Source organism: Amia ocellicauda, chromosome 4 (assembly GCF_036373705.1).
Source record: "Amia ocellicauda isolate fAmiCal2 chromosome 4, fAmiCal2.hap1, whole genome shotgun sequence".
NCBI lineage: Eukaryota > Metazoa > Chordata > Actinopteri > Amiiformes > Amiidae > Amia > Amia ocellicauda.
Window position 1 is genome coordinate 9,651,531 of NC_089853.1, and position 25,930 is coordinate 9,677,460.

At 40.6% G+C, this 25,930-nt stretch overlaps 2 protein-coding genes across 2 annotated transcripts; both read right to left on the reverse strand.

The window, feature by feature from the left end:
* Positions 1 to 10,897: 10,897 nt before the first annotated feature.
* LOC136747757 (protein phosphatase 1 regulatory subunit 15A) lies at positions 10,898 to 14,911 on the reverse strand. Its single transcript, XM_066700933.1, has 3 exons — positions 14,409 to 14,911; positions 12,319 to 13,697; positions 10,898 to 11,500 (listed from the first exon to the last, which is right to left on the reverse strand). Exons 1-3 carry the CDS (start codon positions 14,560 to 14,562, stop codon positions 11,270 to 11,272), a joined length of 1,764 nt encoding a protein of 587 aa, XP_066557030.1. The 5' UTR covers positions 14,563 to 14,911; the 3' UTR covers positions 10,898 to 11,269.
* Positions 14,912 to 15,680: 769 nt separating this feature from the next.
* Positions 15,681 to 18,888, reverse strand: rps13 (ribosomal protein S13). The gene is made up of 6 exons (XM_066700934.1): positions 18,775 to 18,888; positions 17,954 to 18,002; positions 17,786 to 17,864; positions 17,199 to 17,368; positions 16,442 to 16,542; positions 15,681 to 15,836 (listed from the first exon to the last, which is right to left on the reverse strand). Exons 1-6 carry the CDS (start codon positions 18,795 to 18,797, stop codon positions 15,803 to 15,805), a joined length of 456 nt encoding a protein of 151 aa, XP_066557031.1. The 5' UTR covers positions 18,798 to 18,888; the 3' UTR covers positions 15,681 to 15,802.
* Between the last annotated feature and the right edge of the window lie 7,042 nt (positions 18,889 to 25,930).

Below are 25,930 nucleotides of genomic sequence, written 5' to 3' on the forward strand. Positions count from 1 at the left end.
GATCAGATCCAAACTCGGCAGACACAGGGTGCCAAGCAGGGTACACCCAGGATGGGATGCCAGTATTGCAGGGAAGTTTATTGTTTATTTATTGCAGTATTATTGCAAATATTAGGTGCACAAAAATATGATTGCAAAGTTTGTGGATAAAAAATAAAGTGGAATTTCAAAAGAATTTTAAAAGGTATGTTTGTAAGAATAAATTAGATTTGTGTAATTAATAAAGTATATAATGTAATAATTAATAAGGCAGAGAAGGTACCACCTTCCCCATACAAGTATATAAAATAACAGAAACACTTAATTGACGCCGTTACCTTTATCTCTAGTATGTCATGAGATGTTAAATCAGTGTACTGTAGAGTTTCAAGTTACAAGTCAGTTGCTGATAACAGCTTGCATGGGGCTCATCATGGAGGGACCAAACAGGCTGATCCTTTGTGTCTATGGTTGTTGGACGCAAGGTCACAGTCATATGGAAGGGACGAAATATCCTAAGGTGCGATTTCTGGATAACAGCCCTGTAGCCTGTAACCACAGTCATATTTAAAGACTTCTTATTCAATGAATGTCACAGTAACAGACCGAAGCTCTGCTTATATTAAATACCTGCCTTATGGCAACTTTCAGTTTTGTTTCATGAGACAACTGTCACTGCCTTGATAACATAGTTTTGAAAACAATACAAATGTCTATGCTGTTTTGTAAATCTTGCAATCTATAAAGCAATGACAGATAGCTTATTTATTCTTCTTACTACATTAAACACACTATACTATATTGTTTTCCTCAGTAAGAATATTTTGAATAAATGCCTCCTTTTGTACGTACCTGTGTGTTTTACTATTGTTGTAAAAATAAAGATTAAAATAACATTTAAAATGAATGCAACACTCACCAGAGGCTGCAATGCCTCTCATGAAAGTCAAGTGTTTGTCTGGAGTGTCAGGCTATAGTCATTTTTTTTATATATAAATTAATACAATGAAAAGTTAATTGACTGAACTGTGGGAACGTGGTTCTATTCTTAGCGTCGTCTCTCACCTCTCAGCCTGTTCACAGACCACATTCGTTTACTGGACTCTTACAAATAAAGATACAATTCTAAAGCTCTGATGCAAGCAGCCATGAATTCTTAGAATAGCCCATTTGGATATATAGCACTAGTCCTAATTATAGAGCTACAGCTCATCTCGCACTGTGTGTGCCTGGACACGAGGCATTTATTGCTGCAATCTTTCTGTTTTTCCCTGAGACTTACTGGGAGAAATACCATCCTGGAAATAATGGCTCTTGCTAAAGACCGATAGGTGGAAGCAGAGACTTCTTTGAATGTATGAATTTCAAAAGAAAGACCTTGAAAACACATCTGAAAACAATCTGTGAAAGCTGGGGGAATAAGTTTGCAATTCATGTGCATTCTTTTTTTTTTTTTAAGCATATAGTTGCAATTTTATGTGCATATGTGCAATTTTAATTCCACTGAGATACTAAAACAATATACAAGTATTTCCAATTTAATTCATATGCATTCTTTCATTCTTTTAGGAGTGGTTTTGAACTCAAAGTGAGCAGTTAATAGGGTATAATGTTTTTACTCTCTTTCCACACATTATCGTGATGGTTAGAATCACATGAAGTTACCTACTGTGCGAGTTTGTTTTGTGAGGTAGCAATCTCAGAGGGACAATGTCTTTGATTTCCTCTGATGCCTCAACCCAAGTTCAAAGTTTAGATATTCACAGGGTATTTCAAATGACTGAATCAAAAATACTGACTAGGCATTCCAGTTCCCGTTCAAGAATGGTGTAGGACAGAGCAAGGTTAGAATAGACAGAAAACAAATATATAAAAGAAAGGAAAAAAAAAAGACATCAAGGGCAACTACAGTAGCAACACCCTCCCCAACACTATGAAAGCACTTCCTAAATGCATCCAAAAAGATAAAACCTATCAGAAACTAGACTGCATTGACTTCACAGTTGTATACTGGTGTCCTTCAGCACAACCAAAGGGCAGGAGTGCTGTTCATCTGTGACTCACTGTACAATAATGCTTACCCAGCATCAAAGGTAGCTGCCCAATCTCCTCATTCTGTCCTACCATTTCTACAGGGGCATGAATGTGTATCTCAAAGTCACAGATTTCATAACTGAAGGAAACAAATTCAAACTGAGCCACAGACCTATGCTCATCACCTGCTGTGATGCGTGGGAGAGACCGGGAGATGCATCTAATTTATTTTTTTTCAGACTTGCTCCTTGCCATTTTATGGGCCCATGTCTTTCAAATTCCCTTTCACTATTATTGTGCTGATCATTATCTGATCTCATTTTAAAATTGAAGCAATCTCTGAGGTTTATTTAGATTAGCTTCAGGTCATTGCACTTTGTCACCCATTCTCCACTTGTTTATCTTCTCCAGGGAATAACACAGGGAGTCAAGCACTTCCATTCAATATCTCCTTGTGGGTTTTTCGTGTTAACACAGTGATCAATTCTTTCCGTGGTTAGATATATATGGGAATTCCAACACCAGCCCATATTGGCAATGCAGGCATGAAATACAAGCGGTTTGGGAAAAGTTTCAAATGACAGAAAAGCAAGCAAAACAGGATCAGAGAGCCACACTACAAAACACAGAGGAATAGTCACATGTGTCCCTTAAAAAGCAAACAGAAAATATTCTAACACACCGTGCTTATGGATCCCACTTCTCACAGACTGAGCCACGGTCAGTGTCAAATAGATACACTCATCGACAGCCTTTTCATCTCAGGGCCCAGGGTCTTTATATAGTGAATACCAGACTGTAGTGCGAGGCCTCAAGAGTGACATCCACCTTAAGGAAGAGAATGGTGCAATCAGTTGTCTTTCACAGCAATACAAACGTGTGCATGTAACTGGAGTGTTGGATTCACTCTGTTACAGCAAAGTTATCCCCCAACTTCGTTTCATTATTGACTTATTTTTTTACTGTACACAGCGACGACAATAAGATCACTGACACTTTGCTTTAATTGCTTCTCAACTGATGGCAGGCTTATGCAAAAGAGAGAGAGAGAGAGCAACCGAATGAAGGGCGGTTGGGGGTGAAGTTAGATTGCAGAGGCCTCTAAGTACAGTATAATTAAAGGACTGGTGATTACATTTCAATGCACTGCATCTCTGAAATGATGGAAAATAAATCAAATTAGCACATGCAGTCTACCTGACCGACCTCTTTATGTTTTCGCCAATTAGTACCCATTAAAGTATAAGCAAGGCAATCTGCTATTCGTGTTTTGCATGGCTAGGTACAACAGACAGATCCTGAGGAGGGTTCAACTGACTCAACCCATCTTTAAGCCGCCGTTTTATTAAAAAAGGTTAATTGCACTGTAGGCCTCTAATTCTTCCCCCACAAATGTATCCGTCCATTCTTTTAAACATACATTCCTTCTAATGTGATAGCATCTTATGTTTGAACAACAAAAAAAACAATGTTATGGAGGACAAAATATGAAAATGACTATGTAAATTGCTCTTTTAACTGTGATGGGGAAACATATACTCCAACACTATAAGGGATAATTTAAGTCCGATTCAAGTTCAGAGTAAAAGATACTGTATCTTGCCATTCTGTTTGAAGACTTACAGGTCAAGCAAAACAATACAAAGAGACTGGTGAGCTGTCATCATGCAGCAGTTTTAAAATCTTAAAATTAAGCCACCTTCTTAAATGGGAACTAGTGCAATTATGATTTTCATAATACTGTAGCATTTGTATCATTGTTGATTTCCCATTGATTAATGAGAATGGTGAGGAATAAAAGAAGCCTTCACAGAAGTCAGTAGGAGAGGTATTATGTGTATTTAAATACTTAGTCAGTAAGGTTGGTGGTTAAATCTTTCTTCAATTGTATGCATCTAAATTAGGAAATAAAAGAGAAAGAGGTTAAATTCACTCGCCCTCTCCATTAATGCATTGTAGGTATTTCTGGTACAACAATATCAAAACAGTTTCCTCCTTAATTTTCCTTTAATTGAAGGCCAGAGCTCTTTTCATTCCTGTGAAAATCCCACCTACACTTTCTCAGACTGGAAATGACTCAACCTAAACACAAACCTGCCCATGTCTCAAGTCCAGTCTAATTTCTCATAGAATTAGCCCACACATGTTATTAATGTCAGGCACAAATCTGTACCTTTCATTGAAGCTGAATGCAGTGTTCCAATCTTTTCACAAGCACAATACACAACTGAGCTGGACTTACTTGGGGTCCATCATTGTGGAGGTGAGCTGGGTACGTCTTGTGAGAACTGTTCTTGAGCTGCGCACATGTATTGCTGTTGCACCCTGGAGTGATTTGTTCCTCACCTGTGGGGTGAAGAGAGATTTGACAGCAGGGTCTGCAGGTCACTGGCGCTTCTGATTTCCAGGTGTAGCTGATCAAGAGGATTGCTGTGTGCAGTTTACCTGCAACTCGATCAAGGGAGCCTGGACAACAAAGTAAAAATAGCAGTCTGCTGCCAAAGATGGGACTCCATACTTGTGATCAATCCATAAACGTCACTCTTCTATCCCTCCTGGATAATATATGGTTCCTTGTGGCACCCTCACTTTGAGTTCTGTTCTGGCAGTTGGGCAGTTTGGCAGCTCTTTAAACATCTGTCTCCTCCTGTAAATAATTAAAGCTGACAACACAATTCGTTTTTTTGTACCCATGGAATACATAAGTTACAAGCAAGGGAATTTTAATTCCAGGAAACAAGCAGAGGTGAAAATCTATCACTAGACACACAGATTAAGTCAAAGGGCTAACATAGCACAAACAAAATATGTGTATTTTGTGTTTGGCCTCATATGAGAGCCTTTGCACAAGGCAGTTTAAGATGTCGTTTCCTGATTTGCTTGGGGAAAGAAGTAGAGGTGATGAATGGGCTACAAAGTAATCCATCTTCTTTACAAAGGGAAGTGTGCATAAGCAGAAAAGGCTGAATGTGAATGACAAAGGATTTGCTACACTGTTGTACACCACTGTCTTCTCTTCATTAGACAACACATTGGAATTGGAAACAAAACCGTCTTTATTTATATAGCTTGGATTCATGGATTTTGAAAGAAGAAAACTGCTCAAGTTATCCATGTTTTGTGGATGACGAGGTGAAATGTTTTTATTTTTCTTTATTTTGCTCTATCGCTATGTATTTTCTGTTCCAGTCTTGCATTTGTCATCATTCCATTAAAACAACCAAACCCATTGTCATTCCTGTGCGTTTACACTTTGTGTAGTGAATGCAGTTTGAGAAACAGGTTGAAAGTCAAACAGCGTGGAGATCCTTTTAGAAACTCAGACAATCGTGAAGCCAACCCTACACCCAGAGCTAACATGATTTATTTATTTTAGAGAGAAGGAAACTACTTTGGAAGAATGCTCTACAAGGGATTACAAGTGCACGTGATTTTACGAAAAGATGCACAGCACCAAATAAAAGGAAGCCGCTTTTTAAACAGGTACAACCTAAATGACGAGGTAGAAGGTACAATCATCAATTTCTAATGGACACATCTAGGATTGTGGTGTCATCCACCTCTTCTTCTTCCAGTTATTGAACTATGTAATTATTTTCAAGCCTTCATTTTTGATGGGGCATAACAACCAGAAAGCTACATAAACTATATTTCCACAACACCAATATTCTGGGAAACGTGTGCATCAACAAGCTTTGGCTCTTCAGATGAGGCCTACTGAGAACTACCATCACAATTTAAATAGCCATCATTTTAATTGCTGCTTTAAATAAGTATGCATTTTAAATAATTAACAATGCTCACTCTACACTGACAACATGCACCACTTGCTCCAACACTTGAAGTTCAAAGCTGTTCACTTCCTGTCATGAACAGAGGCACTGACCTTCTACTATTCAGCATCCACCTCCCCTGCACACATCCATTGACTCACTGCACGTCTCATTGAAATAGGGCACTATACTGCTAACCGCTAAACTGCTAAAGAATATTACATTTTATTTCTCCATTTAGATTAATCACACTGGATTTATTAACCTCCCCTCCTGTCAATGCCCCCCGGCTTGGATGACCAAATTGATTAAACCAAACACATATAAGGCACACACAAAAATCTTTAAAAAAAATCTGACAGAGGAAGGTTATATGAGGGGGATGTTTTTTATTTTTTTATAAAACTCCAGTCTCTGTGATGCATTCGGTTTCTTGAAATAAAACAAAATCTAGTTAGGATGATTGACACCAATTCCCAGCAAGAGAAAATTTTAAATTCTGTGCCTCACTGCCATCAAAAAGAGTACATTTCACATTCTGTGATTTATGACACCTCCAGGGCCCACAGGAATTCACTGGGAGGGTATTCTGTGCTGCATTATGACATTTAGCCTTCTTTACTCACAAGAAGCCTAGCACTATTATTCTGGTTTAAGATGCGCTTTTAAAAACTGCTACAAAAGAGCAAAGAGGAGCATGTATGAATGGATGGCTGGATGCACTTATGTGGCAGCCTGCAGTATCATGTGTACAAGAAGGGGACATGAGACTATCCCCTCACCGTTGACATTATTCCATGATTTAAACCTTGAAACCCTGACTCTTGCAGTATTAAATCTGCAGCAGAATGTTACACCAGAGTTTAAGCCCATGAACGCTGGCTCTAAGCTGCCTGAGGCGTAAAGTACAGCAAGGTGATTCAATGTTAACAGCCACAGCTGTGAAATAAAAGCAGCCCGTGATTAGCCTCCCCAGCCCTGCACCGGTACAGAGGTCATTCATTCAGCTCTTCACCAAGATTGTTTTATTCTAATCCAGTGAAAAGGGCCAACAGATACCCATGTGCAGAAAACAAGGCAGAAATTCACCCACTTTGTAAGATTGCCTCCAAGCACAATGCTTAGCGAGGATTTCATAACAAATAAAAAGCAACTTGGGGCTTTGCAGAAAAAAAAACAAGAAAAAAAAAAAACTGCCAGCACAATTGCATATTTCCCCTATTGTCTATATGTAGATTTGGTGTAAATAATGCATGCCATTGCTCCCTGGATGCTCTCTTATTACAATGAAACAACCAGGCAAGCAGAGTTTAAGTTTTTCAGGAATACACGCACAACAGTTTATGCCTAATTTGACACCCAGTGGCATATGTAGAAGACTGGTTTTGACCACCACAAAAAATCATAAAATAATAATAAATAAAATAACTATCTGTGGAAAGCTCTACCGTGTAGGAAAATGCCATCACTCTTTTCCCTGTGACAGCAAAATGAATATGGATGTGCATTGCAACAGTAATAGGAATTCGTAAGTAATTGGACATTAGGATAGTGCGCTGCTTTAGAACGCAATTTTAAATAATTCACGGCTGACCCTGAGGCAGTACCACCATGCCATCGCCTAGCGCTGCAGTGCTAATAAACAATGGATACCATGGCACAAGTTAAATCCGTGGGTAATGCATAATTAACCATTCATTTGCTCAATAAAGCTCTTCCAAGTGAATCGCATTTTTTAGGGATTTCAGGAGGGAGCAGCTAACAGAAGGGAGAAAAAAAGAAAAGCAAAAGCATACTTCATTAACAATCAGCAACTTCTACACACAATAAAAGCAGTTCCACACAAAGGCTAGAGGAAACCTGTCTAAAGAATCGCGTTCACCTGTATACATGTCTCTTGTCATTGGATGCAGATCAGGCTTTATTTCTTGAACTGCCTGTGGGGAACATTGCTTTAAAATGTCACCATCCAGTAACGGTTTCAGATGTCAGGAAAGGTGCCTGGAAATGATAAAAAATAATTGAAATGCTGTTTTGGGGTTCAGCTACCAAATTAATGTTCAGGAGTTCAGACAACCACAAGAGACATAGTACAAGATTTAGTAGAAGTTAAATCCTGGGAAAGTGTATTGCTGATACTGATGCTTGTGCAGGTGCAAGTCAGGAGAGAGATTGGGGTTTTCCTCCTCCTGACCTTCAGTTTAAAAATCCATTTGGTATCATTCAGCAGAGTGCAGGGGTCATTTTATGATTAAAATTAAAAATGTCCCCAATGTCAAATCATTTTTTTCTCACGGAAATTACAGTGCAGAGGGAAAAAAGTTAAATAAACAAGTCCTATTGACAGAAGGCATCTGAGATAAGACACAGACGCAAAGCTTCAATCTACAAACACGTGAAAGAAGGTCAACTTGACTGAACGATTGCTCATTTAACACTGCAACTTTCTCACTTTATACACAGCCCAAGCCTTAAATAAATAATTACAATTCACAATTCCAAGCCTTTGAATTTTCTTATGCACATAAGAGATTTTTAAAGCAATAACATTACAGCTGGCACTCACTTCCTCTCCCTGACTCACAGTGAAGTCTTCAAAGTGTGAGTGTACCTGATGTGCAAAATCAATCCTTCAGTCTTACACGGTTATTAAATTAACAGCCAGCTGCAGCAGTTTCCATGACATTAAAAAAAAAAAACATACCAAATAAAAAACATACATGACACGGTATACAGAATGACTATTTAAAATAAAGTTGTTTTATTAATAGTATTTATTTATTATATTGTTTTATGTATTTCTAGACACATGTTGATACATATATTATTTATTAATCAATTATCTTGATTTGCAGTCTTCAATTTCAACTGAGATGTTTTGCAATATTTAGTAAATGCAGCCCCCTGGTGGTAAACCCGTGCACTTACCCAGCTGATGAAACAATTGCAAGAGATATTCAAGTTTTGTAACTACATTATAACATTAAAAAATAAAACATATCCACTAAAGGCCTTTCCTATGCTAAATAAAACATTTCAAATAAATAACTAAATAATGTTGAATAACAGGGATGTATAAAGGTTTAGTTGGTCTTGTCTTTTTAATCAAAATAAAATGTAAATGTCTCAGTGCAGAAGATCAATTAGAATGAACAAGTGCCATTAAAATCTGACAAAATCCTAAACCCCACCCTACCCCCATTCTTAACCAATTTTGCTGTTATTGCAAGACAATCTGGAGTGAAAATCAGGTTGTGCAGTAAGCTCCATTGTGAGAGACTTGCAGTGGATTCTCGAGATCTTTAAGGGAAGGTTTTTTTATGAAGACGTGTTTAACACATATCACTGTGAATTGCATAATGTTGTCATATGAAATCATACGATTGTCTTTTTGTTTCAGGGTCTAATACCATGGCTGTATTGCATCACATTTCAGTCACTTAATTAAACCCTTGAGAACTCATCTTACACAGGACTCACCTGTATCCAAATACACCTGGCCACCCCTACCACCCTCCAACCACAAACCATGCTGCAATCATATGCAATCCTCCCAAAGCCACAGCAGGGCAGGTTGCTTAGATATGAGGTTGACTGGGACCAATTATACACCTATAGTACAGACAGCAACATAACATCTCCCTGCCGTTCTCGTCTAAGCAGTTCTTACAATACATTTTACTCACACGCATACACTCTCAAAGTGGCTTAGATTTCTTCACTTAGATTGCACAGAATACAAGACGCATTCATCAGGAACAAAATGTATATCCACACGCAGAGTGTTTACTGCACTGGAATAATCCCCTCATAAATACAAGCAGGATCAATACAGGATACTCATTTAAACTAGAAAAGGAAAGATTTGTCACTTAACAGTGTGCCTTAAAATGAACCTTGTATTGATTCTACAGCGCACAATGATATAGGAGATGGGTAGGGCAGGGCAGCTACCATTAAGGACTTGAACATATCTCCTGATTACTGACGTAGTGTTTGCTCTATGTCAAGGGAATAAGGGCTGACTGGGACAAAACGACTAATTGATTTCTTCTTTGCGAGGAATATTTCATCATGCATTTCTTTTAACCCTGTCTTCACACAGAGCCTTCTACACTGACTTACTTTGGACTTTTCAAATCCCTCTTCTGACACCAAATCAAGCCTCCACTCCTGAACTGCGCCGGTCAGCTTAGTGATGAATCTGAGAAAACGTATCCCTAATAAAAAATAAATAAAAAGACAATGATCTGAATCTGACTCTACCAGAAAAAGTACACTTTAGAGTGACCCCCCCCCTCCCAGAATTGTACCTATCTTTTTGTTTAATTCCAAACTGCAGATAGATAGATAATTCATGATGATAGCAGGATGGTATGCACTTCACCTAGCAGGGCAATTGATCTCCGTTATGTAACAACGCACAGTGAAGGGTTCTGTGATCTGCTCTACAGCACCTCTGATCTAGCTTTGTCTTGCAATCAATAACAGGCCAACCTTTGACCTACAGGTGCTATGTCACACGGCCAAGCTGAACTCAAGATCCGCCATGACTCTGCTGCCTGGAAGATGAAGGATGAATGTTTGCACAAAAAGACTGGAAAGGATTGTTATCATCAGTGAACCTCAACGTGGCAAGAGCATTTCAAGGGCAGAACACAAGCATTCACAGGAGGAATGATTGATAGGCTAGTGGCCTTTTTTTCTTGCTTTCTTCATTTCTTCAACAAATGACAAATAAATAATGTGCTTACCTAGTAGAGATGACCGTCAGTGTGCCCTTTTGGCTTCCACAGACGGCGCAGGACTGGAACTTGAATGAAGCATGAGGAAATGTTGGCATCATTTGCTCCAAACAACATCAAAACCCATCTGAAGCAGAAATATTTTGCAGCTCAAACCGTAGGGAGGGATTCAAAAACTCCTAACTACGAATGGTTAGTTAGCACTGTGATGACTACATTTGTGAGATGTATTTTAAAAACATGTTTCTATTTACGAGAACACTTAAAAGATCACACCCAAGTATTAGTTAAAGCGGGCGTTTTTTTTTCTTCTTTTTGTTTTAATAAAAGAGCAAATAGAGAAGCAATTATTTTTGGATATCTGAATTCACTAAAAAAGTGCTTTATTTATTTACAGAAATGTTAAAAAAGTTTCCAAAACTTGTATTAGCAATCAATACCAATGTTTTTCTATTACACTATAAATATTAGCTGTGCAGCACACAGAATACAAGCTTTAAAAACATAAAGGAAAAATAAAATCTACAAAAATAGATTATAAAATAGCCACACAACATGAAAATAGAAGTCTGTGGTAATTATTGCTCACTACAAAATGCATATGGTGTACAGTATTGTTATGTGTAAGGCATACAAATCCACATATGTACAGTATATAAATAATTTAACTTAAAAATAAGTTCTCAGTGCAATGGCTTTGTAATGTGCAAACCAGTGAGGCAGGTTCTGATTGTGAGCTCAAGCTACAACTGCAGGTGGAGTGCGACATTTGTGAGACAAGTAGTCTTGCATTTTCCCCCTGTGCGCTGTGCTGAAGCAGTAGCCAATGGCCTGCTCCATGTCTTGAATTCTTCGACGAAATCTCACTCTGTCACGGGCCATCTCCTCCCAGGGGCCTCGGCGGGCGGCACGCGACGCAAACGACCAGGCGTGCATTACATGGACTTGGACTACTGGAGAAAACGACACCTGAAACACACACACACACCGCGGACTCAGTACAAACACCAATCTGCACAGACACTCGAGAATAACAGGAATCTACTGCGTGAGAACTGAGTGTGGTTCCTGGAAACCTTGCCAGTGTTAGAATGATCAGGAACACTTTCACATTCACATTCACAGAGTTAATCAGTTATTGTTTATCACTGCTAGGATGAAGTCACTTCTGTTTATCAGACATGTTTGAAATTTTGATTTGATTTAAAAAAATATATCCTAACTTCTAAAATAAAGCGGGCTATAAATACTAGTTTAAAGACAAGAGTACATAGAGACAAATCACACAGTGCCCCGATCTCATGACAGGGGTCTGCTAGGAGACTGATGACTCGAACATCACGTGCCAGTCAGACAGTTGTGACTGTCTTATATGTGGGCATAAATAATGGCTTAGATCAGTGGCAGAACGAACTGGAACCATTTAAAAAAAGTGTCTTAAGTCATTACACAATTTAAGACGGGCCTATGCTCAATTACATAGTCAGCTGTGCTAAAATAAAAACTCATATTTATAGTTATCATTCCAGCCAGTCTGCTTTAGGCATAGGTGTGGCACAGAGATGATCACTTAGTCCTATAATAAATGTGTTGTTTTAGGTATGTGCTCTTCCGCGTTCCATAAATTATACTCAACAAATTCTGCACATAGTGATCACTGTAATGTCTTTTACAGACATAGGCCTACACATAGTGCAAGAGTAGACACCATACAGAGACCATACAGAGGCTGGCCAAATACTGTTACTATCTGAAAAATAATTATGAATATAAATATAAATATGAACCTTTTTCATTTGTTTTTCATCTTTCTTTTGGACCCCTTCTGGGACCACATTTGATGATTTCTTCCAGATGGTAACCTGAAGACTCTTGGGACAGTAATGCTTAAAATGTCTCTTTGGCAAGACTGGCTTTGAGCAGGTGACTTTCTGTGAAATGTTTGCTGTACTCTCTTCATTTTTAAGATGGATACTTTTCTTTCTCGCAGTTGGAGAGCTTTCAAGGCAAGCTCGGAAATGTAAAGGGTGGTAGGGGTCCGCGCTCTGTGAGAAGGACTTCCAAAGGTCATCATTCTGCTCAGAATCAGAGGACAGGTCTTCAGAGTGCTGCCTTTCTTCCAAGTCAATGTCCTGCCATAAAGACGGACTCTCAAACACACTGTCTGAGCTTAAACTTTCTATCTCAGAGCAATTTCGATCTTGTTTAGCTCGCCCAGAACACTTCTTCTGACCCTCTTGAGATGTCTTCTTTGGGCTTGAAGCCACAGGACAAGCTGTAAAGTGCAGAAGATTGTATGGGTCAGAGGGGTTATTAAAGGACTCCCATAGCTTCTCATTTTCCTCCAGATCTCCTTCGCTGGCTTCACTGGAACTCTCCCAGTCGCTGTCACTGTCTGTCCAGGAACGGCCCAGACAGTACATCCTGAGGCTCTTGTTTTGCGATTCTCCTTCTGTGTCACCGGCAGAGGAACTGTCCCGTTGCTCATCTTTATGCTTCAGTGTGTGAGGAGCTGACTGGACACTTTCCTTCTGGGAGCAGCTTGACAGGCAAGCAGAGAAGCTGAAGGTGTTATAAGGGTCTTTCGATTTTGTAAAAGACTCCCACAGCGCCTGGCTGTCCTCGCTTTTGAACTCTTCACAGCTGCTGTCTGCATCTTCATCATCATCATCCCAGAAAGAATCCTGGACTGTAATCGGTTTGCAGTCAGGCAGACTTTTCATAAGATCATCCGACGTGACTTCAAGGGGTTCGTCTTCTGGGCTTTCTGTGCACACCTCATCCATGGTGTTTTTTTCCAGGAATTCACATGCTTCCCAAAAACTAGGGTGCTTGAGTTCCCAGCTGGAAGTGGCTTCCCGGGGGACATCACTGTCAGCAGGACCCGAGTCGAAGCATCCGGCAGCGCGGAAGACAAAGTCGTCCACCAGGCTGCGGCACAGGTCCTCCGCCTGCAGGCTGGAGAGGTCGCGCTTCCCGGCCCTGTCCGCCCCGTTTGCGCATAACGGACCTGAACCCGAGACAAGGACGCCCGTGTTGGAGTTGTATGAGGAGGATATGATGAAGGACTGGCCGGGGTTTCCATCGGCGCTCAGGTGCTGGACGCGATGCCCCGCCAGCTCGTCCATAATCCTGAAGTGCACCTCCAGACGGCATATCTGGAAAACTAGTGACCACAAACACACAAAACCCACATTAGCGGCGCTCAGCTCCTGTTCAAAGTCAGTTGTAGTCACTTTCTTTCGGTTTCAAATTGACATCTATTTCTACTTATTGTTACATACAAAACTGGCATTTCATTTTCAATTTCGACACCAAGGAGAAACTATATTTCCCGGAGCCGAAAACAGCGTCAGACGCAAATGTAGGGAAATCGTGCGCAGCCACATTTGAATCAGATTGAATGGTCGGGCGTAGCGTCACGGAAAGATCCTGTCACCCGGCCATGTGTCACTGGAGCAGGGCTTACTGTCAAGTGACGACTGACGTGAAAAACAAAGCATGCTTTCATTTCCTACACCTTCAACCTGGACACATCGCACTAGCCGTCAGGTACCCGGATATACAACAGAACTGACACATTTCAAAAGGAAGATCGTTATTATATGATAATATACCTCAACACTGGTGCCAGTCCCTCAGTTACTCAAGCTACCGTTTTGTAAAGTGTCTTTACAAATTAAATACATCTTCTCCTTCCTTTAAATGTGTTATGTACTTGTATTAAAAATGTATATGTATTTTGGAATGTTTATGATTATTCGAATCTGTATCCCGTTGTTGCACTTCATCTGTTACTTCTCGTTTGATGTAAACGCTTCGGCAGCGCTCGTCTAACCTGGTCTCGCCATGAAGCTGCTGTGCAGGATTTGCTTACCCGTCCAGACGCTGTAGTACACGAACTCCAGCAGGACCCGCAGCTGCTGCAGCAGGGCGCTCCAGATCTGCCAGCTCCAGGGCACTGCCACACTGCCGTGCCCGCCGAAGCGCTCCATCGCCTTCCTGCCCCACGTCTGGCCGGGGGAGTCCATGTTCAGGGCTTTATTTTTAGCGGTTGAAGTAGCCAGAAAATTCACTTGTTTTCCGATTCACGACTCTTCGAACGACTTCTTGATTTTTCCGGGCGGTCCTGGCGATAGTCGGAGACGGTAGAAGCTTCATGTTCACGACGGAAGAGCGGCGACAGAAAACCGACGCGGGTCTGGTTTTAAAACTCTCCTCCACAGACCAGCGTCTCCATGTTAAACAACAGTTTCGTCTGGTGACTGAAGTCAGACGGGAAATGAACACCCTGTTACGCTGGCGTGGTTTCCAAGGAGGGACTGTGTAACCAAATTAGGCAGCCCGTCTGGAGGGAAACACGCACAGCAGCCCTGACTGGATCACAACACGATTCAAAGCAAGCTCAGCCGTGCTACTGGACCAGCCTGCTGTCACTCACAGCCTAGCTCCCCTCCTCTTGAGCTGCACACCCTATACGATACTTTCTCTCCTGATGTGACACGGTTAGCAATTCCCTGCCTGAAATGTACTAACAACTATTGCATGTCATTGCAAAACTAGTCTCCAACCTTCCACCAAAACAAGACCTTTTCCAACACCTGCTATAAGACACTGAACCTTCTTCAACAAGACCCTCAGGTAGAACCCCGTCTGCCACAAACCTAGTGTCTAATAGTGAAATCTTGATAAAGCAGATGCAAATCCTCCATAAGGGATTTCTTACCTTTAGCTCAGCTTACATCTCTCGATTCAGTAGACATTGTCTTGCTTCTTCAAAGCATGTAACAGTAATTAAATAATTCAATGGTGGCAAAGACTTTCTAACTGTCAGTGGACTCGTATGTTGAGTGAGGCTGCTATAACAATTTATGCAGTGATAGACAAAATCTGCAGAAGCGCTGTAAGAATTTTATTTTGAATGCATCGTTTGACAATTAGTGCACTACCCACCCCAAAGTTTAATCACCATCACCTCACCCCCCACCTCAGGAAAAGATCCTATTTAAAAGTTTAACAAACTGTAGTCATATTCTTGTGATAAACCTCTTTCCTTTACATCAGTTATTCTACTTTGGATCATTTATAATCTGCTTGCCAAATGAAATTTGCAGTTTCCAACAAACTCAAACTTCAACACAAACAAAGCTCCTGTTCAGTGATTGGTTTTATTTATAGCCCGTGTTACATTTTTAAGATGAAGGAAAGACAAAACAAGAACAGGTTTTTCATCAGAGTGTAGCCATTTATTTATCCAGTACGTGATGAAATTTATGCAACCAGGGCTGAAGCTGTGGAAGATTCGCTGTGGATTAAAAAGACGGCAGACATTTTAGAATGAATGTTGCAGGCAAAGAACATTTTAATTATACATTGGCTTCAGCATATACATTTTGCAAAGATGACATTTCATAAAGTATTTGGCACCAAGACTTAAGGTTTTCCACCTAATTGGGTCTCAACCAGTTCTGAACATAAATGTATAATTTAATCATTTCTTCACTTATCTGATTCGAGGGATATTGAAAACAGACTTTCAATAAGAATTTCAAATTTAGAAATGTTTAACAAAAACAAAGATGTCAATTTTCTACTTATTACAGAAAAGCTACTCCAGACATTTAATTCACACATTCACATGCTAGTAGAGATGCAGATGTATTCAGGATCATGTGTTCAGTACAGGTATGCACTGCCATGTAAAGATTAACCTCAACAGATCAACATATTCATTATTTATTGGCAGACACCCTTATCCAGGGCAACTTACCATTTACACAAGCATATGCACTGTATTAAGTTAAGCCAGCAATCCAATCTTAAAGCCAACCAGTTACTCAAATTTAATGAAGGAAACCAAACCAAATGTATTAAAGTCATTATGAGAATCACAGGCGTTGAAATACTTACTACTTCCAGTTGGGTGGGAGTACTCTCCTGGTCTTGTAGTAACGGGCCAGTCTGTGAATTCTGCTCTCAATGAGAATCAGACGGAACTTGGCATCCTTGTCCTAAAGGAGCACAAAACAAATTGAGTTGAAATACAGAATGGAAATAGAAAACCTGAAACACAGATTCCCCACTAGGCAAGGGTAATGTAGGCACTGCAAGAGCACAAGCTCTTCCGTTTTTTACTGCTCTTTACGAACAGAGAAGGGCCCTTACAGAGCCAATCTGGATAATACAAGTAAGCTGCTTGACTTCCATTCAGCAGCATTTTGTCTGTTTTGTGAACATAAGGCTGTACATGGGCCAGTGCAAATGAAGGCAATAGCCTCAGACTTCGTATTCAAGGATCTTTCTGCATTCACATTAAGGAGAGCAATCATGTTGGGATATCTGAAACAATGCAACTAGGGTGAAAGACAAAGATAGAAAGATCACCCAAAACATTTATCTCCATATGCTTGTTGCTAAACATCAAGTAAAACAGTCAGCTTCCAGCACGCATTTCCACTTACCACAAAGCAGTAAGAAAATGCAGTAGAGAAAAACTTATACTGGACATAAAATTGGCAAGTCCTGCTTTGAGATCAATCCTGTGCACATTGATGCAACTGGATTTAAAGACCACAAGTCCAAATGAATGCACTGAGGAAAGGAAGCTCAGTTTTACATGCAATTCCACAGCGGAGTATTTTTGTGTTCCTGAGTGAGAGCACTTTACCTTTCTGTTCCTTTCCAAGTGCTTCCTGACAGCCACCGCCTTCTTGATCAGGTGATACAAATCCTCAGGAAGGTCGGGGGCCAGGCCCTTCGACTTCAGGATTCTCAGGATCTTGTTGCCAGTTACGAAACGCACCTGGGCAACACCATGGGAGTCCCTCAGGATCACACCTGGGAAAGGCAAAGGACCACCATTGATGCACCAACTTTGATTAAAACATCCACCCGATTCACAGAGCTCACCTAGGATTTGAACGTGCCTCTTACTTGGCTACATGGATTAAGTAAATCCTTAACACAAAGGTCTTTCACAGACCCAAATTAGCACTAGTCTAACTTTTTAGGTAGTCAAGACTATTGCTAATCAAGGTCTGTGAAAACAGCTAAAAAAGTAAGAGTATATCTTGTAATTCAGAAGTAAACTTAACTAGACTGCTTGCAACTGTCAGACTGTTCCAGGTGATATGCTGAGACTGTTGGCCCCACACTCTTATAACACTTGACTAAAAGCACAGAAATGTACTGCATAGAACTTAAGCAGAATTGTATCATTATGCTAATGAAAAGGAAATCACTACATATACTTACCAATCTGTGAGGGAGTCAGACCCTTCTTGGCCAATTTGTAGATCTGTTCTTTAACATCATCAGATGTTAGTTTCAGCCACTAAAAAACAAAGTATAATTGTAAAGAGTTCCCATGTGTGCAGTAAGTGTAGCTGAAACGAGCACACAGGTATAAGCAATGAGACTTACTGTGGGCACACTGCGCCTGTATGGCAGCGCCGACTGGGACAAGCCCTTTCTGTGAACACAAACGACAATCCGGGGTTGGTGACGATTTCAGCAACACATTATCTTAACGAATATCAAGAAGATAAATATACGAAATATGTTTTCAAAAGCATGTCAGTGTAATTAGCCATCACTATATTTGATAGTTCCCTTTTGGGTATGCAAAGCTACCCTGATTATATTTATATATATATTAATCGAATAAAGAAAACGTTTGCCAGTATAAATAATTCCCGAGTCCATCACGCCAACATGTGGGCTACATGCACAATACACGGAATAGGCCGCAAACATACTAGGCACCAACCTGTGTGAAGACACCACAGACTGGACGGGTTCGTTTCTTTATAATTTTTTCCCCTTAAATAACAGCAGCTTGAAATCAAATATTAAAGTAAAAAAAAAAGGCCTTTTCCCGGTTACTTTGCTCGGTGAATCAAATTAGGATTATACAATAAAACGATACACAAGGGGTGTGTTTTAGCCAGAAAACAGAAAGGCGAACTCGATTGCATTTTAGTTTTTACACTGTGCCTGTATTTGCACTGCTAGTCTCCTCACAGACACACAGAGAAACAGCACAAGCTCACACGCGGCCATGCTAAGCGAATAGGGCTAACCCGGGGTCATTTTTAAACATTATTTTCACCTTCAAAACCCACATTTCTAGCCCTAAACAAGTCCCCATGTGGTGCATAAAACTTTATACGCTTCAATTAAGCACATTTTGTTCAGATTATCGGGTTAACATCCCACTTTTACAGGGGCAAACGCAGCCTTACCCGGGAGCGTGCATACGACCCATGATGGCGATCTAGAGGAAGAGAGAGACCAGAGCGAGGCTGCGCGCAGATCAGGGCCTGCGTAGGAAGTGACGTATACACGCAAATGCACGTACTTATGCGTGCGACGTAACGGAGCATTAGCTGCGGCTGAGACCAGAGCGGTGTTATAGCGCTGCACAACCAGAAGCATTGGGAATAGTGCATATCAAAACAGAATGATCACAGGTTGTCTTTATTTAGTCTGTTTTCATCAACTTAAACTACTGGAAAATGTTTGATTGTGTTGTGCAGTTTGTTGTAAATCTTTATGTATGTTAAATGGATTAGATAAAAGTCTTATCAATGCATCTGTTCTCTTTTAATTTATCATTGCACTGATCTTTTATTATAACTCCAAGCCACATGGATTTTAGTCTGTGCTGTGTGTCTTTCATGCATGTGTGCACCTTTTATGAGAATTTAATGGTATATTTTATGCTATGTTTTATGTCTTTATAGTATGTTTGATGTCCTTTTTGGTAATGTTCTTTACGAGCACACTGAGACAAACTGCTAACAGCTAAGTTGGTATGGCAATAAAGTATTGAATCTTGAATCTTGAAAATGCTGAAACACCTGAATATTGGAATACAACAAGGGCTAGAAGGCCCAAAGATCTGAACACCTACCAGACTTTAGGGTAGCCACCACACCAGGTATGGACACCAAGAATAAACAGCATGGTACCAGGCCACCTGAGTAAAGAACTTTTACAAGTTGTTGCTGATAGGGAGAAATTGTACTCCTTCAATAAACAGGTGGACAAGGAATACCCTGGACCTGATTTAACTGAAATAATACCAAAATAGTTTATTCAGCTATAACGAAGCACTCTGGAGATGGTCAGTCAGCAAGACACATCTAAAGTTTTTCTAAAGAACATGCTATCATATACAAGATGACTCCCTTTGGTTGCTGGGCAACTTGATGATGTCAGTGAGGTACCCCAACTTGATCACACACGTCTCCTTTGTCTTATGTTCTCTCTATGGCCTTGGATGAAAAAGTTTTTCTAAAACTCAGCTACACAGAACTACTGCACCTGTCCTCTCTGGAGCAATACACAAAGCTTAAGTTCATACATGGGTTACACAATCTTGCTGCAACAATGGTGCGAATATAATATATTTGGCATTCAGACAGGGCACTGTCCCGCATCATTGGTCTTTCTCCACTGAATACAATGCCTACTAATTACAAGACTTTATGACCATTTTTGGTTTACTGCTTAAGGAAAAACAGACTCCTACATCTGTAATTTTCCCAATATCAAAACTCCTTGTAATCTGCCCTTTTGTTACTTACCTTGGTGTGTGTACCTGACATAGAAGTGTAATTATCAATATGTTTTCACATAGTAAAATCACTATTGTCATGCATTCACTATGCACTTCCCCAGAGTGCCTCCAGAGATCACAGTACTTTATGCTCACACACAAAAATTGCTGTTCTGACATGTCAGAGCTGCTTCCATTTATGACCACTGTACCGTGTATAGGACATGCATGTAGTCCCCCTCCGAGGAGCTGTCCTGCTGGGCCCTCTGCCTCCTGTTCAGCTAACACTCCACGTCTCAGATGCTTTGCTCCTGTATGTTTCTCAAAACCACCAAACTGGTGTTGTTCATCCTCTCAAAGCTTCCAGAGAGGCGGCTCAATTCTAATGGCAGAGAAACAGTTCAGAGATTGGAAAAAGAGAGAGAGGGGAAATAAAGTCAACAATTGGCTAAGGGCTGGACTTAAAACTTTGACCCATCCATTCATGGCAAAGCAACACGCTGCATTAAATAGATCACCTGCAAAATGTGTTGGACTTCTTTCAGCTTCTGTTGGAGCTCCGGGTCAACTTGTTCCTCCATCAAGTGTCTGTACAGTTCATCTGTGTCCACGTAGTGTGTAAGTCTGGCTATCAGTTTTGTTGTACGCTTCCTCAACTCAGTCCATGCCTGCAGCAACATACATGGTTACAGACAGCAATATGGGAGAGAAACAGATGTGGTTCACTGTAATTCAGTCAAGAAACAAAACAGCATTCAAACCACCAATGAAAAAAAAAAAATCTATGGATATACAAAATGTGGGGGGTAGGCATGGTAATTCTGGAAGGTATGTAACAAAGTGCATCAAGGGACAAGTTAGGGAGACTCACCATTTGAGGATCTTGTGCACATTTTAGAAGAACCTGTATTCTGTTCATCTGCTGTTTGTTAGCAGCCTCCAGCCTGGCGTTTTCCATTTCCAGCCTAAAGACACAATTTGAAAGAGTTCAGGACAAAGAACAGCTGCACTGAAAACACAAACTCTAGAAACCACAGTTTAATGAGGCAGGGATCCGGCGTAACCTAACATACCTCTGTGAGCTTTAGCAACTGCTTGATGGTCTTCCTTAATCTCTCCTCAGTCGCAAAGGCCAACTATCTTTCTTTAGAAGAGTTACTCTGGATTCGAATTAAATGCTCATCGGATTCCTGGAACTGAGCCCGAAGGACACAAGCAACACTGTCACACACCAGTGCAGTTTACTACGACACCTAACACTACTCATGAGAATTCTTCTACTGCCCAGGACAGATGCCTGACATTAAACAACACAAAAACTGTCAGAGACTCTCTCTCCGTGCCCATGGAATCCTCTTGACTGGTAATACACAGGATTGGCACTATGATCGGCTTATAAAACATTACAGTACTATACCAGGGGAAAACCACGGTGTAAAAGAAACTAAAGTGATGATAAAGAATGGAAATAGGAAACCAAGATGCAAGTAATAGAAAGGTCAAAAGCAAAAATATGTGCATAGAAAGTCTAAATTATCACACAGTTGCACTCTGTTATTTGGTCCCAGATCATTTTGAACAGCTACATCTACCTTTCTTTCCATGCTGTCCATATCTTTCTTCATTTGCTGGTTTTCCTCCATAGACATGGACAGTTTCTTCTGCACTTCGAACAGCACCTGATGCAGGCGTCTTGCCTCATCCTGAGAATCACATCGACAACTGTTAACTCTCACTGCTACAGACTGCTAGTCCAAACACTGTTGTTAAAAAAAAAGATTGGAACCTGCCACCAAGCAGAGGAAACTAACAAAAATAAAATCACAACAGACTAGCAAAGAGGTTACAAGAGCTACTGCACATTCAGTACCATCCACATCAAATTTGTCAGATACTTGTCCTTCATCTTGAATCCCAAAGTGCTTCTATTCCTTTTCAAAAGAAACGCAAAAACCAAACTTTTGGCCACCTACCTCGCTCTTTGACTTCTCACTCTCCAGCTGGGATATCCGTTGCTGGAGCTTCATATTTCTGCAGATGAGATCTTCCACCATCTGGAAGCTCTTACAGCTGTCGGCCCTCAGCTTGGCCTTGGAGCGGTCCTGCATGTTGCTCTCGGTCTTCTCCTTGACCAGGCCCCTGTTCTTGGCCTCAGCAAGCTGTTGTCTCAGGAGTATGTTTTCGCACTACACCTGAGCCAGCCTGTTCTCGTGCTGAACTGAAGCCTGGCTCTGCTGCTCCTTCATGGCTTGCAACTGGGCCTCCAGGTCTTCCAGGCGTGCGTGGGCCTTGTCTCTTTCCCACTGCAACTCATCTGATCAGAACCAATTGAGCTGGAATCAGCAACGTATACACAAAACCTGTACCCTCCACAGTGATACGTGAGAAATGTCACAAAAAAAAGTAAGTACATCATATCAAAACTGTCTTTGTATGTCCATTAGATCAATGCGCTCAGGCTTTAAATGCTAAGCTTTGCAAAAACCTTCTTGCACAGTTATGTCATTAACTCATGTGGCTAAGTAGCTACAGTGAGGGAAAAAAGTATTTGATCCCCTGCTGATTTTGTACGTTTGCCCACTGACAAAGAAATGATCAGCCTATAATTTTAATGGTAGGTGTATTTTAACAGTGAGAGACAGAATAACAACAAAAAAATCCAGAACAACGCATTTCAAAAAAGTTATAAATTGATTTGCATGTTAATGAGGGAAATAAGTATTTGATCCCCTATCAATCAACAAGATTTCTGGCTCCCAGGTGTCTTTTATACAGGTAACGAGCTGAGATTAGGAGCACTCTCTTAAAGGGAGTGCTCCTAATCTCAGCTCGTTACCTGTATAAAAGACACCTGTCCACAGAACAATCAATCAATCAGATTCCAAACTCTCCACCATGGCCAAGACCAAAGAGCTGTCCAAGGATGTCAGGGACAAGATTGTAGACCTACACAAGGCTGGAATGGGCTACAAGACCATCGCCAAGCAGCTTGGTGAGAAGGTGACGACAGCTGGTGTGATTATTCGCAAATGGAAGAAACACAAAATAACTGTCAGTCTCCCTCGGTCTGGGGCTCCATGCAAGATCTCACTTCGTGGAGTTTCAATGATCATGAGAACGGTGAGGAATCACCCCAGAACTACACGGGAGGATCTTGTTAATGATCTCTAGGCAGCTGGGACCATAGTCACCAAGAAAACAATTGGTAACACACTATGCCGTGAAGGACTGAAATCCTGCAGCACCCGCAAGGTCCCCCTGCTAAAGAAAGCACATGTACAGGCCCGTCTGAAGTTTGCCAATGAACATCTGAATAATTCAGAGGAGAACTGGGTGAAAGTGTTGTGGTCAGATGAGACCAAAATCGAGCTCTTTGGCATCAATTCAACTCGCCGTGTTTGGAGGAGGAGGAATGACCCCAAGAACACCATCCCCAACGTCAAACATGGAGGTGGAAACATTATGCTTTGGGGGTGTTTTTCTGCTAAGGGGACAGGAAGCTGCACCGCATCAAAGGGACGATGGACGGGGCCATGTACCGTCAAATCTTGGGTGAGAACCTCCTTCCCTCAGCCAGGGTATTGAAAATGGGTCGTGGATGGCTATTCCAGCATGACAATGACCCAAAACACACAGCCAAGGCAACAAAGAAGAAGAAGCACATTAAGGTCCTGGAGTGGCCTAGCCAGTCTCCAGACCTTAATCCCATAGAAAATCTGTGGAGGGAGCTGAAGGTTCGAGTTGCTAAACGTCAGCCTTGAAACCTTAATGACTTGGAGAGGATCTGCAAAGAGGAGTGGGACAAAATCCCTACTGATGTGTGCAAACCTGGTGGCCAACTACAAGAAACGTCTGACCTCTGTGATTGCCAAAAAGGGTTTTGCCACCAAGTACTAAGTCGAAGGGGTCAAATACTTATTTCCCTCATTAACATGCAAATCAATTTATAACTTTTTTGAAATGCGTTGTTCTGGATTTTTTTGTTGTTATTCTGTCTCTCACCATTAAAATTATAGACTGATCATTTCTTTGTCAGTGGGCAAACGTACAAAATCAGCAGGGGATCAAATACTTTTTTCCCTCACTGTAGGTGAACTGGATTACTCCACCCAAATAACCATATGTTTCCACAAGGCTTATTTATTTATTATTATTTTTAATCACAAATGACTACAGCAGATATTTCTCATATTCAGAGAGGTGTATCACCTTTTACCAACATTGCCATCTTCTCAAGTGAAACTTGTAGATTTTGCTCAGACTTTTTGAGGCTGAAGACAGGCGATCGCTGCCCATCACAACCTCAGCACACCGACTTATTTATCTCAATATTGTGAGAAGAGTAACATAAGAACATAAGAAATGTACAAACGAGAGGAGGACATTTGACCCATTGTGCTCGTTTGGTGTACATTAATAACTGAGTGATCCAAGGATACTATCCAGTCTATTTTTAAATGTTCCCAAACTTTCAGCATCTACCACATTGCTGGGGAGTTTGTTCCAGATTGTGACAACTCTCTGTGTCAACATATTGCCCCTCATGAAGATTGTAGTACTTGCTTGTGTGGGGGTTTATTTTAGATTTTTGCTATGGGGTTTACTGTGTAATTATGCTCTGAAAACTAGCTAGGCAAGCTGGATGATTACGGACACATCCCAAGTAACCATATGTCTGCACAAGGCTGATTTATATAATCTATGATCACAAATGACTACAGCAGATATTTAGATATTTCTCATATTCAGAGAGGTGCATCGCTATAGCTCACCTTTTATCAACGTTGCCATCTTCTCAAGTGAAATTGGCAGATTTTGCTCTAACTTTTTTGAGCTGAAGACAAGGGTTTTGTTGTCCCAGGCCATGGAGACAGAAGTATCGCTATATGTATCCCAGCCTGACACAAACACAAGCACAAAAGGAACAGCAATTAAATATATTTGAAAAACAACAATAAACATACAAAACTGCCCATCGCAATCTCAGCACACTGACTCTTTTATCTCAATATTGTGAGAAGAGCAACATATTGCCCCTCATGAAGACTGCAGTACTTGATTGCGTGTGGGTTTAGGTTTGATTATTGCTATGGGGGTTACTGAGTAATTATGCTCTGAAATCACACAAGAGTCAATGCAATATGTGACAAAAGTCACATATTAGTCACATAATATATTTCCACATGGCTGTGGAGGCAAAATCAGCAGGGGATCAAATACTTTTTTCCCTCACTGTATGGGAAGGTTCAGGAAAATGATACATGTCATATTAACCTAAAGGTTTTAGAAGTAACTTTACAAGCCATTTCATCCCTTTAGAAAATTACACTGACAGAGAACATCACACAAAACAATTGGTTTCTCTTTTCCATAAGTTTGTGTGGCACTAAGCAACTTAAGAGTCGATATGCTGGTTAAGGACAAACAAATGAAGTTATTCATGCCCACTAGAATGTATTTTGTTACAAACAAAAGGCTTGAGGAAAAAATACATAAATGGCTCAGAAAAATACATTAAAATCAGCTATACCATGCAGACAGATACAGTGAAGATAAAGAAGCTTTACAAAGTACCATTCTGACAGCTCTTGAGGGCCACTGAATAGTTCCCCCTGGTGCAGCTGATGAGGCTTATGGAAGTCAAGTAAATAAAGTACATTCAGTAACAATAGATTGACAGGTGTGTAACCAGACCTCACTCTCATGGTCACAACAATACATTAAAATGCTGTGATTTATACAGTACATCAGAATGGTATTTCACAATGACTGATAAAAACAAGTTCTATTGTAAGTCTTTTCCATTCATGTATACTTCCGTTTAATAACACAACAGC